At 40.0% G+C, this 16,064-nt stretch overlaps 1 protein-coding gene across 1 annotated transcript; it reads right to left on the reverse strand.

The window, feature by feature from the left end:
* Positions 1-482: 482 nt before the first annotated feature.
* LOC122005989 (potassium channel KAT4-like) lies at positions 483-3,593 on the reverse strand. Its single transcript, XM_042561280.1, has 11 exons — positions 3,278-3,593; positions 2,815-3,192; positions 2,610-2,667; positions 2,178-2,495; positions 1,855-2,094; positions 1,671-1,769; positions 1,572-1,604; positions 1,307-1,492; positions 1,103-1,223; positions 802-960; positions 483-720 (listed from the first exon to the last, which is right to left on the reverse strand). Exons 1-11 carry the CDS (start codon positions 3,511-3,513, stop codon positions 617-619), a joined length of 1,932 nt encoding a protein of 643 aa, XP_042417214.1. The 5' UTR covers positions 3,514-3,593; the 3' UTR covers positions 483-616.
* Positions 3,594-16,064: the final 12,471 nt, after the last annotated feature.

Genomic DNA, 16,064 nt, shown 5'->3' on the forward strand with positions numbered 1-16,064 from the left:
TAGTGGATCATCCCCTAATCCCCAAATTGCGGACCAGAGGATATGTCCTCCTAGTAAAATATAAAATATAAATGAGCTTCATTAAATAGAATATTAAATTTATTAATAAACATTCTATCCATTTACATTATAATAACCAGCTAATGACTATTTAAATTAATATTTATAGCTTGTTTAGTTGGATAAAATGATAAATGAGCTTTAACAACACTCGAATCAAAATGTTTGATTCAAATACACATGTAAAATAACAAATAATTAAGTGGAAAGCTAAAATAATTCTTAATCCATTTGTTCATTTACCGATCCTTCAAGTTGTCCATCTTTTCAACCTAAACAAACCTCAAATTCCTAAGTTTGCCCCAATAAAACCTCCTATCAACTATATACGGATCGAGATGGTACGACAATTTAGATAGACGGATCATATACAAGCCGCGATTCATTGACCTATAACACAATCCAAATATCCGACCCATTTAATATACGAATCGAAATTCAAATCTAACTCGCGTATCACTAAACCAAATAGTCAAAATTTATTCCAAATTCACTCAAGCCCACACACCACATGAAACTTATATACACAGCCACATTGCAGTTTGATGCTCCTCTCCTAGCATATGAACAAGTGATCATCATCCCTAATGGTGCATATCTCATCAATTTCAGCACCATCAGCTGAAAGAACTTTGCTCCTTTGCATCCCAAATGAACTCTCTGCACACAAAAATTCAGCAGTTGTTAACTTGTGAAATCATCTCATGTCGATCGAGAATGCTCTCTATTTATCGTATATACCTGCGAGCCTCAGTAGCTCCTCCATTGAATCAGGGAGAAAAATGAGCTTCCCTGCGATGATTGTGTCTTCCTTCTCAGTCGATCCGGGGCGATATCCATGGATTGTCACTCTCTTGGCTAACTCACTTGAGGTTGGAGTGTAAGCTTCAGGCTGTTCTCCTGCATGATCCAACCAAGTTTTTGAGAGCTTATTCATGGATAACTTGAGCACTTGAAGGGAAAATTGTTGGATTTTATTTCTCCATTATTTTGTAACATATTACCGACAAATTAATGCTTAGAAAAATTCTTTCAAAAATACCTTCCAAACCAGCATCAATGTATTCTTGTTCGTCCGAGGGTTCTTCTTCGGTCACCTGGCTCAGCACTTCCGGCACGAATGGCACCTCTTCGACTAAGTCCTTGCTGAGTTCCTTAAGGAACTGAGGCAGTTCAAAAAACCAACCAAAGTCAGTCAGGTGGCGATACAATGTGGAGCATAACAATCCCTTTGCAGCTGCTGAACCTGAACAAAGTTGGAAAAGACCATCTTCCCGTCGGCACTATAAGGCTGCGCAATCTGCATGAAGTGCCGATGGCTTATCCGAACGACTTGGCAGAGCCTCTTGCTCCGAACCGTGAACGGCTGCGGAATGTTGAAGATGACCCCGATCTCTCCCAGCACATCGCCAGGGCCTAGTGTCGTCAGAAACTGAGAACTACCTCATATCAATCAACAATAACAACAACAACAACCAAATTTTATTCCACTTAGTAAGTGAGTAATTTACCTTTTCTGTGCCGCTCTTTGATGTCAAGACATCCTACAAAATCGCCGACCGGAAAGTTAGAGGGAGTAGGAGTTTGAAACATTAATTGGGGGGACATACCACTGCACCAGAGACAATGATGTAGAAGTCTGTTGGGATCTCATTCTCTATGATGATGTCCAATTTGGGGGGGAAGTACTCCGCTTGCATCTCCGAAACCTGAGAGAAGTTTATGACATCGCGTTGAGCTAGCTCGATAACTAACATCGTCACTATACCAAAACAGAGAGACCAAAATGGTCACCAGCTGAATTGTGAAGTCTTTGGAGACTCCCTTGAAGAGGTATGTGCCTTCCACTGTGCGTTGGAAGAGGTACTGTGCGATTGTCGAACGGATGGCCTTGGGCAGGTCGGCGATCACTTCTTCCTGTTGCAGCTCCATGGTCTTGAACTTGAGCTGGAGGTGCGCCATCATCTGCTCCCTCATGCCCTCCGGCAGCCGGTGCTTGCTCGCGAATCGCGAAATTTTGTGTATGGTGTCTCGCTAAATAAGTTAACAGGTCAATTCTCTTATTTCATACAAGTATAAGTATAAGTATGTATGTACGTATGTATGTATGTGAGTACCATGAGGAAAGTACGGGTCGCGGCATGGACGATGAGATTGGTCATGTTTCCGATGAGGTAGGCGGTGAGGCCGATGTTGAAGAGCATGAGAAAGATAGTGAAGATCTTCTCGCCGGTGTTCCACGCGTGGAGGTCGCCGTAGCCGACGGTGGAGAGGGTGGTGATGGACCAATACATGGAGTAGGTGTAGCCCAACCAAATGCTCCGATCTTCGAAGTCCGGGACTGTGCTTCCGATCCATGTGCGTTCCTTGTCGTGGTAGTGAATTGCCATCCAATAGTAGACACAACCCGCCGAGTGCACCGCAAATAGTGTTACCTACAAGGAGCCAAGTGATTGGGTTCGAGCAAGAATAGGATAAATTAAAGCAATCCTAACTCGATCGATCTTGATATTCGAGGAGAAGAGGTAGGTAATTTTGTGTGGACTTACACAAATGAGCTTGGCACATCTTGTCCAGAAGTAGCTGAACCTGATGTCCTTCTCCAGCCTGCAGCATATCAATGAATTTGCACGGTGAATTAAAAGAATAACGCCATTTTGTTTTTTTTACCCAAATAATAATATTAAATAATTTTAAATAAAATATATCATTATATAAATTCAAATTTTAGTAAAAAGTTGACCGAACCATGACCTTGCAAAAAGCTTGCTGGCTCGCCGGAGCCGCCACAGGCGCAGCAGGCTGACCACCCCGAACACCGAGCCGCCGTTCCTCTTCCCGGTGAGAATCCGGTATATGATCTGGAACGGCACCGTTGAGGCCACGTCCATCACCAGCCCCGGCGACCTCAGGTACCTCTTCGCGATCTTCCTCCGGTCGTCCACCAGCAGGAACGTGGAGCGGTTGAAGTAAGCGACGAAGAAGGAGACCACGATGTCGATCCCGAAGAAGACGTCGACGACGAGGTCGAACACCAGCAGCGACCCCGAGCCCACCTGCTGGAACGCCAGCTCGAACGGCGACGCCCACGCAGAGTAGAACACCAGCACCATCAGGAACATCTGCCACAGCCTGCACCCAAATCCAATCCACAATCCGATCACTTGTCTACAAATCAATGATCGTGAATCGCCGTAGCTCCTGCGGCGAGGCGAACCTGTATCGAGGATCAAAGGGGGCGATGACGAATCTCTTGAGCTCCGGGTGGCTGCCGTCGAGGCCAGCTCCGAAGGCGGGGAGGAGGCTGCTGGAGAGGGCGGCGAAGCTCTTCAGCTGCCCGCTCGTGTGCCGTCTCGCGATCAGCCTTGGCGCCGCCGTCTGCTTCGCCTCGCCCTCTGCGGCGGCCAGTTGCTGGTCCGAACCCTCCGGCGCGACTCCGACTCTGCTGCTCATCGTGATTAAATTGCGTCGACGGCCGGCGATCTTTCCGGTCGGAGCAAGAGCTCCGATCCCTAAAGGTCTTTATAAATGCAAGAATTCTGATCAAGTTGTTGTTTTTTGTGGTGAATTATTGCAGGAAAAAAATGTCAACTGCTGATGAGGTGCCAAGCACGAGCTTAGAAAATATATTTGTTGTTTAGTTGACTTTAGGGTTCTTTAGTTGAATAGAAAATTGAATCTAAAGGATCGATTAATTTGAATAAATTTAAGAAATATATAAAAGAAAAGATTATACAATTATACGAATTGAAGATGATACGGACGGTTAGGAACGATCCCAGGTATATGATGGGACAGTAAAAATCAAAATGACGGGACAATTAAAATTAAGATGGAGTGATGATTTAAATCAAGGGGAGGTGACAGTTAGAGAGTCATTCTCAACAGAATTTGACCCCTCACATAATGTTAAGGTCTTCAGTATAAGGACGATCAACCCAACGGTCGATCGGGCCCAAAAAACCTAGTGCACCTCGCTTGTACTAAAGCACTTAATATCTACTCGACCAACTGTCATCCGTTCGGGTTTAAGAAAGGACTGGCCTATCACAAGGTCGATCGGGAATAATATTCAGTCGGGTCCTGAAAATTCAGCCTTTTTCTCTAAGTGAGACTTAATATGTAGTCGGATAAACATATGGATCGTTACTATTCATTCCTCCATCCACTTGTATATGGGTGGTTGGGTATAAAGTTGACCAGAATTACAGGACCTAATAAATATATAATACAAATCTCAAAGAACCCTAATCGAATCTCTGGAACTCAGGATAACACTTCAGGGACAAGCCTTCTAGCAGAAAGATGATAAGCTAAAAGCACGAATTGGGCCTCTTGGGCTAAGTTTCCCATTCTTTAGAAGTATCCCTGCTTATGGACGGTCGGTCAAAAAGCCGTTCGGAACAAAGATACTTGGTTCTCTATTACTTCATAATCAGATCTTCAGCATTACACGACATGTATTCGACCAGCTTTAAGGGCCGAACGTCTTACCATAATTAGATCTCCAGCATTACACGACATATATTCGAGCAGTCTTAAGAGCCAAACATCCTACTATAATCAGATTTCCAACATTACACGATATATATTCGAGCAATCTTAAGGGTCGAACGTCCTACCATACTTAGTACTCTACTTTTATATATACACCCGATCGATTGAATATCTAGCTAGGATATCTTCGGGGATCACATTGTCAGATAATCGTAACAGCATATCAGAGAATAATAACTGTTTGTTAGAAAATATATTTTTGTTGTTACATGAGCATTCAATAGAACCTTCCTCGAAGGCAATTCTACATTTTCTATCAACCGATACATTGTGATAACATATTCTTTCAACCCCCACATTAATGACGTAAGTTACAAAAAGAGTGTACATGAGTAACAGAAGATTTCTCGGACAGTGACTATACGTCTCTCATGCTGCATATATTCCCTTACTCAATAGCTTCTAAAACTGTATTCTTTGCTACATCATGATTGCAGAGGTTATTAGTGGTGATATATAAAAGGGGTCATCTCCGTTGGCAAGGTACGCCTTTTAGAGCAATCTCATTTACACATGCGCATTCTATTATTCTTTTCTTCGTTTTGCTCGCTCAGACATCATACTGACTTGAGTGTCAGAGGGTCTTCATCAGAAACCCCTTACTTGATTTTTGGACACTGATATTCTGTTTGCTCGTTTAATGTGTGTGCATATCTGTTTGCTCCTTTAATGTGTGTGCAGAGAGATTCTTTACTCTAGATGACAACCTTTCTTCTGATTAAAAGTCTTCTTCCGATTACCATCTGAGCCACCTATCCAACACATTATCTCTCCAACTTTCAGATGAGATAAGAAGAGATTGACTAGTTGCAAAATGTTTAGAGTAAATTAATTTCCATAAAAAAATTAAATATTCAATTAGATATTTTTTTTGTTTTGTTAAGAAAAGTATGTGTCAATGTCACATTCTATTGATTTAATATAAAGTAATTAACTTTAAGCAAAATTTATTGTTGTTATTATCATCAAAGTTGATGTTTGTACTACTTACCAATGTCTAAATCTGATCCATCACAATTATCTAAACAAACATCATATTTATATTTGTCTTTTAAATTAAATAATCTTTGATGAGTTAGCAAATGTTCTTTTATAATGATGTGGTTAAGAAAATTTTATCAAAAACAATATAATTTTTTCAATGACAACTAATACATCTAAGCATGCATGCCCAATTTTAATGTTTTAAAAAGCAAAATCATTCACTTCTAGTTTGAAGTTGACTTTGTTCACCATCAATAGACAACCTTTCTACGAACCCACTTCAATTTAATGTATATTAAACACGCTTCATCTTCTCAAGCACCGGAGACTTTGTTTCTTTAATACATCTTCTATGTCAAGTCGATTGTTCTCGTCGTTACGGGTTTTCTAGTGGGCTTATAAGTTCCTTGTGTTTTCAAAGGTTTCCCGACATCAAATACATGTAGAAATCAATCTATCTCTTAAGTAGGTGAAACTAATACAATCGTTCTTTTTGTCTTAGTATATTTTTATGTTCATAAGTTGTTCATATTCTAGTTTTCCCCTTGTAGAGGCAATATCTTCTTGGTTGGACTTGTTGAAAAATTGGTATGAATGAACAATTAAATTTAGATTGTTGGATTAAGATGAACAAATTGTTGGGTTTTTCGGGCCGCGAAAACCGCTTTTCGCGTCGCGGAAACCCCGAATCACCCAAAGCCGTAGATCCGTGCAAAGAAAACCGAACGAAAATTACGAGTACGAGTTTTTAAATATCTAGATCTACTCCTAGATCTATGTGTTAAGAAGTATACCTTGAAGCGTGCCCTTTCGCGTTCCCGCTCGTCCAAGGAATTGCCGGATCTCTAGACCGTCAAGCGTCGGTCCTCTAGAAGTATCCACACGGACACGTAGGTGGAGAAAAACCTCACACAAAGGTGTGCTAGCACCTTGGTAAGATTCGACCAAGCAAGGAGGAGAGGGAGAGGGAGAGCTTGAGAGGAAGAAGATGCAATAATAATCACTTGAATGAAAATGAATCCATTTTCATTCAAATTGTGGCCGGCTACATTTCCCAAATGTAACCCCTCCATTAATGCATTAAGTTGTCATCAAAGAGGGAATGTAACCTCCATGAGGTGGCACTCACTAGTAACTCCCATGAGGTGGCAACCATGATGATGTGGTGCATCATCATTGGTCCACATCAATGCCAACTCACCAATGAGGTGGCATAAAGTCAAGTCAAACTTGACTTTTAATCTTCCTCTCAAGTCAAGTCAAACTTGACCAAATCTCTTCCATGGTTGATCTAATCTAACCATTTGATTCAAGCCAACTTAATATAATGAATCTAATTCATTAAATTAAGTTGATTTAATGAGTCATAATCTAAATTAGACTCATTGAATACATGAATCAACTTGAGTCCAACTCAAGTTAGCCCAATTAGGATTACTCTTAATCCAATTTGATTCATCAAATGAATCTAATCCTTTTGGTTCATCATATGAACCTAATCTCCATCTAATTGTCCTTAGTGTGTGACCCTATAGGTTCTTGTAACGTTGGCAATGCCCTAAACCCATTTAGGAGCATAAGTAATGAGCGGTATCTAGCAACACATCATTACTACCCAAGTTACAAGAATGTCGAGATCCGACATCACCTTGTGACTACTAATTGTGACTCCTCACAAAATATGACAAGTGTCCTTCTATCCTAGACATCTAGATTGATCGATGTGAGGCATAGACCGTGTCATCCTCTGACCAATCTAAATCTTGAACTCCAAGTAGACTCACTAAATCAAATGAGCTCAATATCCCATATTGACTCATTTGGGCATGGCCATGCACTTCGTGGTCTCACTCTATCAAGAATACCGATGTCTCTCCCGTCATATAGGAGGGATAGATCTCATCTACATCACTCACATCCCTCTGCATAATTTGTTATATACCCAGTAATCGCCTTTATAGTCCACCCAGTTACGGGTGACGTTTGACGAAACCAAAGTACATAACTCCTTATGTAGGGATCTATGGTGACTTCAGGTCTAAGGACTAGTAGTCATATTAATAGCAACATGAGAAAGTATATGACACTCATATAACGATCCATGATACTTTCTCATGGCGGGTCATTCAGTATACATTCTCTAATGTATACCCATGTGTCAACTTGATATCTCTATATCCATGACTTGTGAGATCAAGTCATCGAGTTGACCTACATGCTAGTCTTATTGCATTAACATTGTCCCTGAATGTTAATACTCGACTAGGAATGATTAAGAGTAGTGTTCCCTATATCATCTCACTATCGGTTCAACTAACCGATTGATATAGGTGAGAACCATCTACTCAAGGACATTATTATACTTAGTTTATTTGGCACCAATACAAGTAAGTATAATAACCAAAATCCAAATGCCTTTATTAATATACAAGAATATGATACAATGAGTCCATCTAATCATCAAATGATTGGCTCTAGGGCTCTAACTAACAATCTCCCACTAGCACTAGTGCCAATCAGTATAGGCTCTAAGGCCTAATGACCTAGTGTGACCATCATGCTTTCTCTGTGCCAAAGCCTTGGTCAAGGGATCTGCGATGTTAGCCTCTGTAGGTACTCTGCAAATCTTCACATCTCCTCTATCGATAATCTCTCGAATGAGATGGAAGCGTCGTAGTATGTGCTTGGTCCGCTGGTGTGAGCGAGGTTCCTTCGCCTGTGCTATAGCTCCATTGTTGTCACAATAGAGCTCAACTGGGTCAGCGATGCTAGGAACCACCCCAAGTTCAGTGATGAACTTGCGGATCCAAACTGCCTCCTTTGCTGCCTCTGATGCAGCAATATACTCGGCTTCTGTTGTATAATCAGCTACTGTATCCTGCTTCGAACTCTTCCAACTGACAGCGCCACCATTAATGCAAAATACGAACCCCGACTGCGATCTATAGTCATCCTGGTCGGTCTGGAAGCTAACATCACTGTAACCCTTTACAGCTAGCTCATCATTGCCTCCATATATTAAGAAATATTCTTTAGTCCTTCTTAAGTACTTAAGAATATTCTTGACCGCTATCCAGTGACTTTCACCTGGATTTGACTGGTATCTGCTCGTCATGCTCAAAGCATACGAGACATCAGGTCGAGTACATAGCATGGCGTACATGATCGATCCTATGGCTGAGGCATAAGGGATCTGATCCATGCGGTCTCTCTCCTCTCTAGAAGAGGGACCTTGAGTCTTCGAAAGACTCATGTCATGTGACATCGGCAGAAATCCCTTCTTGGAGTTCTGCATGGCAAACCGAAGGAGTACCTTGTCAATATATGTACTCTGACTTAGGCCAATTAATCTCTTAGATCTATCTCTATAGATCTGTATCCCTAGAATGCGGTATGCCTCACCTAAGTCCTTCATTGAGAAGCAACTCCCTAGCTAGGTCTTGACAGACTGAAGCATAGGGATGTCCTTCCCAATGAGTAGTATGTCATCCACATACAATATGAGGAAGAGAACTATATCCCCTACAACCTTCTTGTAGACACAAGGCTCATCTTCGTTCTTGATGAAACCAAACTGTTTGATTGCATCATCGAATCGAAGATTCCAGCTCCGAGAAGCTTGCTTTAGTCCATAAATGGACCTATGCAGCTTGCATACTCTGCTAGTATGCTGTGGATCTACAAAACCCTCAGGTTGTGTCATGTACACATCCTCGAGCAGGTTTCCATTCAGAAACGCGGTTTTGACATCCATCTGCCATATCTCATAGTCATGGTAGGTTGCAATAGCAAGCATGATCCGAATGGACTTAAACATCGCTACTGGAGAAAAGGTTTCATCATAGTCAATACCGTGAATCTGTTTGAAACCTTTAGCTACCAAGCGACCTTTATAGATAAGTCCATCCATGTCAGTCTTTCTCTTAAAGACCCACTTACACCCAATGGGTTTTACCCCTTCAGGTGGATCAACCAAACTCCATACTTGGTTGGTGTACATGGATTCCATTTCGGATCTCATGGCCTCTAGCCATTTCTCGGAATCTGGTCTCATCACAGCTTCCTGATAGGTGGTAGGCTCATCCTCTATTAGCATAACGTCATCATGGTCAGACAAGAGAAATGAGTATCTCTCAGGCTGACGACGTACCCTATCAGACCTGCGAAGAGGTATGTCTACTTGAACCGGTTGTTGTTCCTCAACTCCTTGTGGAACAACATCATCCACAACACTTTGTGGTTCCAGTTCAATTTCCATCGAGGCATCAGTGCTATTGTTCGCATCTTGAACTTCTTCAAGATCGAACGCGCTCCCACTAGTCTTTCTAGAAACAAAGTCCATTTCTAGAAAGACCTCAGTCTTTGCCACTGTTGGAGTGTATACTGAAAGTCTAAGCTTTGTAAACATTCATTATGAATAAAGAATCACATTTGGTCAAATTATCTACATTTGTTTGTAATTGTTCAATTAATTTATATTGTAGATAACATAGCATGTGTTGTCACATGCAGAAGATAATGTTATCAGTACCTTATAAATTATAAACAGTAGCTCACGACCAAATGGAAAGGAACAAATCATTAGAATGTCGTAGTGTAATTAGGTATCAGTTTATCTTGACTGTATAATTACACTAGTACACTTAGAGTGTATTGAGTAGGACCATTTGAGGTCATTTCTTTTATACTGACTTTATAAAGGAACAAAAACCTCAGTTATTATGGAAGTGTGTGCTCTTAATCTTAATATAATAGCAAGCATATATATTTGATATTTATTTCTTTAATTTATCAATGGGTGAGATTTAGTTCGATGAATCAATAAGCCCGATAAGTTGGGAAATGATATCACTTATAGTGTGTGTTGTTGATTATAGAAGGAAACTGTGTCCTAGAGATACTAGGTTGATAATGTCCCCAAGAGGAGCTCATAAGGATTGTCATGTTAAACCTCGGTGGACTTAGTCCGACATGACGATAAGGTTGAGTGGTACTACTCTTGGACTTAGATATTAATTAAATGAGTTGTCAGTAACTCACTTAATTAGTGGACATTCGATATCTTAAACACAGGGAGACTAACACGCTCATAATAAGAAGGAGCCCAAAAATGTAATTTTGGATTGGTGCGGTAGTTCAATAATAGTTCTCTAGTGGAATGAATTATTATTGATAAAATTAAGTTGTGTGTTCGAGGCGAACACGGGATGCTTAATTTTATCGGGAGACCAAAACCAATTCCTCCTCTCGGTCCCTATCGTAGCCTCTTATTTATAGAGTTCTATACCCACCTATACCCACCTTCTATACCCACTAATAGGGGGTCGGTCAAGCTAGCTTGGGAACCAAGCTAGGGCCGGCCTAGGTATAAAATTGGGTGTCCGGCCCTAGCTTGAACCCAAGCTAGTGGGGGCCGACCAAATTAAATTAAAAAGGAATTTTAATTTTAATTTTTATTATGTGGAAGAAATAATTTATTAAAGAGAATTTAAATTAAAATATCTCTCTTATAAAAGATCTACAAAAGATTAAAAAAGAGATTAGATCTCTTTCCTTATTTGTAGATTGGTGAGATATTTTATTTTCTCTTTAAAATTATTCACATGTTGATAAAATTAAAATTATAGAAATTTCCTTTTATCAACCATGAAGAGATTTTTGAAGAGAAATTTTATTTTTTAAAATTTCCGGAAACAAATTAGGAAGTTTTAATTGTTGATTGAAACTTGTCCAATTTGTTCCTCATGATGTGGCCGGCCACTTGAATTTAATTGGGGAAATTTTATTTTATTTTTCTCAATTAAATCATGTCAAGGAAATTAAGGAAATTTTATTGTAATTAAATTTCCTAATTTGCCTAGACCAAGGAATATAAAAGAAGGGGTGAGGGTGCCTTCACAAGACACAACCTCTATTATTTTCTCTCCCTCTTTTGTTCCTTGGTGTGGCCGGCCATCATCATCATCTCCCTCTCTTCCTCTTGTGGTGGCCGAACCTCTCTCAAAGGCTTGGAGCTCTTGTGGTGGCCGGATACTACTTGGAGAAGAAGAAGGAGAGGAAGCTAGCATCTCTTGGAGCTTGGTTAGTGTTTTGATTTTCTTCCTTGGTGAAGCTTCTTTCTTTGTGGCCGAACCTAGCTAGGAGGAGAAGAAGGTGGTTGGTGATTTCTCATCTCGGAAGATCGTTGCCCACACAACGTCCGAGGTTAGAAGAGGAATACGATAGAAGATCAAGAGGTTTTTCTACAAGGTATAACTAGTAATTTTTCTTTCCGCATCATGCTAGTTATTTATGGAAATAATACCAAATACAAGAGGCTTACGTTCTAGAATTTCGAATATGTTTTTCGATGTTGTGCTCTTTTGTTTTTCTTTTCCTTGTGATTTGATTGTTCTCTTCGGTTAACCTAAAGTTATTTTAGGAAATTAAATATTAGATTTCTATAAAAGGTTTTGTCTAGTCGGTGGTGGTTGCTCCCATATCCAAGAAGGTCATGTGCCTCGCCACGTCAGCACTGGGAACCAATTATGGAAATTAATATTTAATGGAATTAATAACTTAAGGAGACTTGGGTCGAACGTGTTAAGTTCCGCAGGAGATCCAAGTCAAAACCTAAAAGAACAAATAGATTAAGTTTTGGATCAAACGTGTTAAGTTCCGCAGGCGATCAAAAATTTAATTTAAAAGAACACATGGTAGCTAGGAAAAGGTTCAGACCTTTGTACAAAATTTTTGTACAGTGGAACCTATAGATTTTCCGAGTAGCAACCAACAATTGGTATCAGAGCTAGGGTTTTGCCTCTCTGTATTTGGTATTAGGTTAATTATGCACATGTCATACATAATTTAGGCAGGTTAATAGTAGGATATGCTAACTTTGTGGATGCAGGATCCAACTATTATGACTTTTAGTTATTATGTGTGTGATTGGACCCTTGGACATGTCAAGGACATTTATATGTGTGTGCATGATTGTATTAAAATACAGCAGGAGCTGTATTTAGTTTTATTAGGATTTTATTTTTGATCTAGATACATGTACATTCCTTTTATGGAATATAGGATCAAAAAATGTAAAATTCTATTTATGTCGTGGATCGAATCTTGCAAAGCGTGGAACCTTCTAAGGACCAGAGGCGCAGCGGAACTAGGAGCAAGATGGATGCGACAGCTAGATCCGGTGGCGGTGGCCAAATATGGCAGCAGCTTGGGATGACAACACACGGAGGACAACTAGAGATAAAAGCCATAATAGTTGAAATTAGATTTTCTACTTCTTGCTTTTATATTGTGCTGTATGTGCATGTTAGTTTACTAGTTTAGTAGGCTAGCATAGTTAAAATTCCTCATTTATAAATAACTAAGTGGGAGAGGGATTTTTAAATAAATCCCATGGTCTCCATTACTGGTTTGTAAGTGATGCAAACAAGCTTGCGCGTTGGCTCTGAATGCCTTCCTCCATAACGGATGAGCATGTTTGCGGATCACTAGAACAGACTTCCATTTTTGGATGACTATAGGAAGTTAATTAAAAGCGTGTGATCTTCCCCAACGGAAGGGGCATAATCTTATTAATGGACTTAGTGTCAAGTAATGGTATACACTTAGACACATCTAATAGTATCCTCCCCATCGGAGTCACTGCTATTATTTGTGTGACCAAATGATACAAACTATTAATTTTATTTGTCAAAAAGTTAGGTTGACAAAATAATAAAATTAATGGGTTAAAATCCTCCTTTTTACAAATGTTGAATTTGTATACGTCCACACTAACGTAGCATACAAAATTCACGGTGTTATGAGGTGTTGGTTAATAGTATTATTTGAGGAATCAATATTATTCTAAATTTAGAGTTCTGACCAAAAGTTATTTGTGATTCTTAGGATGACTTTCAACCCACTGTCCATCATACTTCAACAGAATAGACTTACTGGACCTAATTACATAGATTGGAAAAGAAACATAGACATTGTTCTTACTGCTGAAAGCTATAAATTTGTACTGACTTAGCAGTGCCCTGAAGCACCTACTGGTGAATCTACCCAAGAGGAGATTGAATATCATAGGAAATGAGTAAAAGCAGATGAGATGGCGCGGTGTTACATTTTGGCTTCAATGTCAAATGTATTGCAACATCAACATCAAGATTTACCAACAGCCTATGATATTATGAACAATCTTAAGGAACTCTTTGGTCATCAGGATAGGACTTCTAGGCAAGAAGCCATGAGAAAGATAATGACAGCCACCATGCAAGAGGGTACTCCTGTGAGGGATCATATCCTAAAGATGATGGCTTATCTGAACGAGATACAGATCCTTGGAGGAGAAATTGATGGGGAAACCCAGATCGATATGATCCTCCAAACGCTACCTAGAAGTTTTGAGCAGTTCCGCCTGAACTATAATATGAATAAGAGGATTTATTCATTAGGGGAACTACTGACAGAACTTCAAGTAGCAGAAGGATTATTTCGTCACAATGCTCAAATTCACTATGCTGAAAATGATTCTACTTCTAAACCGAGAGGAAAGAAGAAGAAGAAATAAGCTGGTTCAGCAAAGAAAGTGAATAAATCTCTGAGTACGAGATTTAAAGCCGGAGTGAAGAAGCCGAAGGGCAAATGCTTCATCTGCAAGCAAGCAGGACATTGGAAGGTGGACTGTCCTCGTAAGAACCAAAACAAAGGTATATCTCATGCTCTAGTTGTTGAAACATGTTTAGCGGTGTTATCTACCAGCACCTGGTGTGTAGATACGGGAGCCACTGATCATGTCTGCAATTCTCTGCAGGGGTTCCAGGAAACCCGACGACTATCTGAAGGAGAGATTACCGTCTACATGGGCAATGCTACTAAGGTGGCAGCTGTTGCAGTGGGAGACGTCTACTTATCTTTTAGTAGAAATAGAAATTTGATTTTAAGAAATTGTCTTTCTGTACCCAGTTTTAGAAAGAATTTAATTTCAGTTTCTAAACTGTTTTTAGATGGATATTCAGTTTCTTTTAGTAACGATGTAGTTATTAAAAGAAATAAAGTGATTATCTGCTCTGGTGCATTAGTTGGCAATTTGTATACTTTAAATCCAATTTCTTTCACAAAGCATAACATGGAAATTTATAACTCATCTTCTAATTCTAATAAGAGAAAAGAACCTTCAGAAATGAACCAAGCATATCTTTGGCATCTAAGGCTTGGTCATATTAACTTAAGTAGGATTCAGAGGCTTATAGCCGATGGACTTTTGAGTTCATTAGAGTTGGAAAATTTTCCAACTTGTGAATCCTGCTTAGAAGGAAAAATGACCAAGAGGCCGTTCAAGGCCAAGGGGTATAGAGCCAAAGAAGTGTTAGAATTGGTTCACTCTGATTTGTGTGGTCCTATGTCTGTCCAAGCAAGAGGAGGTTTTGAATATTTTGTCTCTTTCATAGACGATTATTCAAGATACGGATACATTTACCTAATGCGCCGCAAGTCCGAGTGCTTTGATAAGTTCAAAGAATACAAGGCTGATGTGGAGAAACGATTAGGTAAAAGTATCAAGACACTACGATCTGATCGTGGTGGCGAATACCTCTTAGGAGAGTTTAGGAATTACTTATCAGAGGCTGGGATTCAATCTCAATTGTCTGCACCTGGAACACCCCAACAGAATGGTGTAGCAGAACGAAGGAATAGGACTCTTATGGAGATGGTTAGATCGATGATGAGTTATTCAGAATTACCAAATTCGTTTTGGGGATATGCTCAGGAAACAGCAGTATACATTCTGAACTTAGTACCTTCTAAATCAGTTTCTTCTACTCCCATAGAATTGTGGAATGGGCGAAAACCCAGTCTAAGACATATTCGGATTTGGGGTAGTCCGGCACATGTCTTGAAACCGGATCTTGATAAGTTAGAATCTCGTGAAGTTCGCGTGTTTGTAGGATATCCCAAAGGAACAAAAGGTGGTTTATTTTATAGTCCTAAAGACCAGAAGGTCATTGTTAGCACCAATGCCCAGCTTTTAGAAGAAGACTATATAATGGATCACAAGCCCGATGTAAAGTTGTTTTAGAAGAACTTAGAGAGGACACGTCTACTTGAGTACCACAGTGCAAGATGAAGTACCATAAGAGACCGCAACACGTGTCACACATGATACACAACCACGATGCCTCGTTGTAGTGGGAGGGTTGTAAAGCGACTGAAAGATTCATGTTTTGGGAGAGTCTTGGGCTTAATCCGGGTAAACATGAACCCGATCCACATATAATTATGAAGCACTCCAAGATATAGATGCAGCATCTTGGCAAAAGGCAATGAATTCTGAAATAGAGTCTATGTACTCTAATAAGGTCTGGGAGCTTGTAGAACCACCTGATGGTGTAAAAGCCATTGGATGCAAGTGGATCTCCAAAAGGAAAAGAGGGACAGACGGGAAGGTAGAAACCTTCAAAGCTAGGCTTGTTGCGAAA

This window comes from Zingiber officinale, chromosome 7B (genome assembly GCF_018446385.1).
Source record: "Zingiber officinale cultivar Zhangliang chromosome 7B, Zo_v1.1, whole genome shotgun sequence".
Lineage (NCBI taxonomy): Eukaryota > Viridiplantae > Streptophyta > Magnoliopsida > Zingiberales > Zingiberaceae > Zingiber > Zingiber officinale.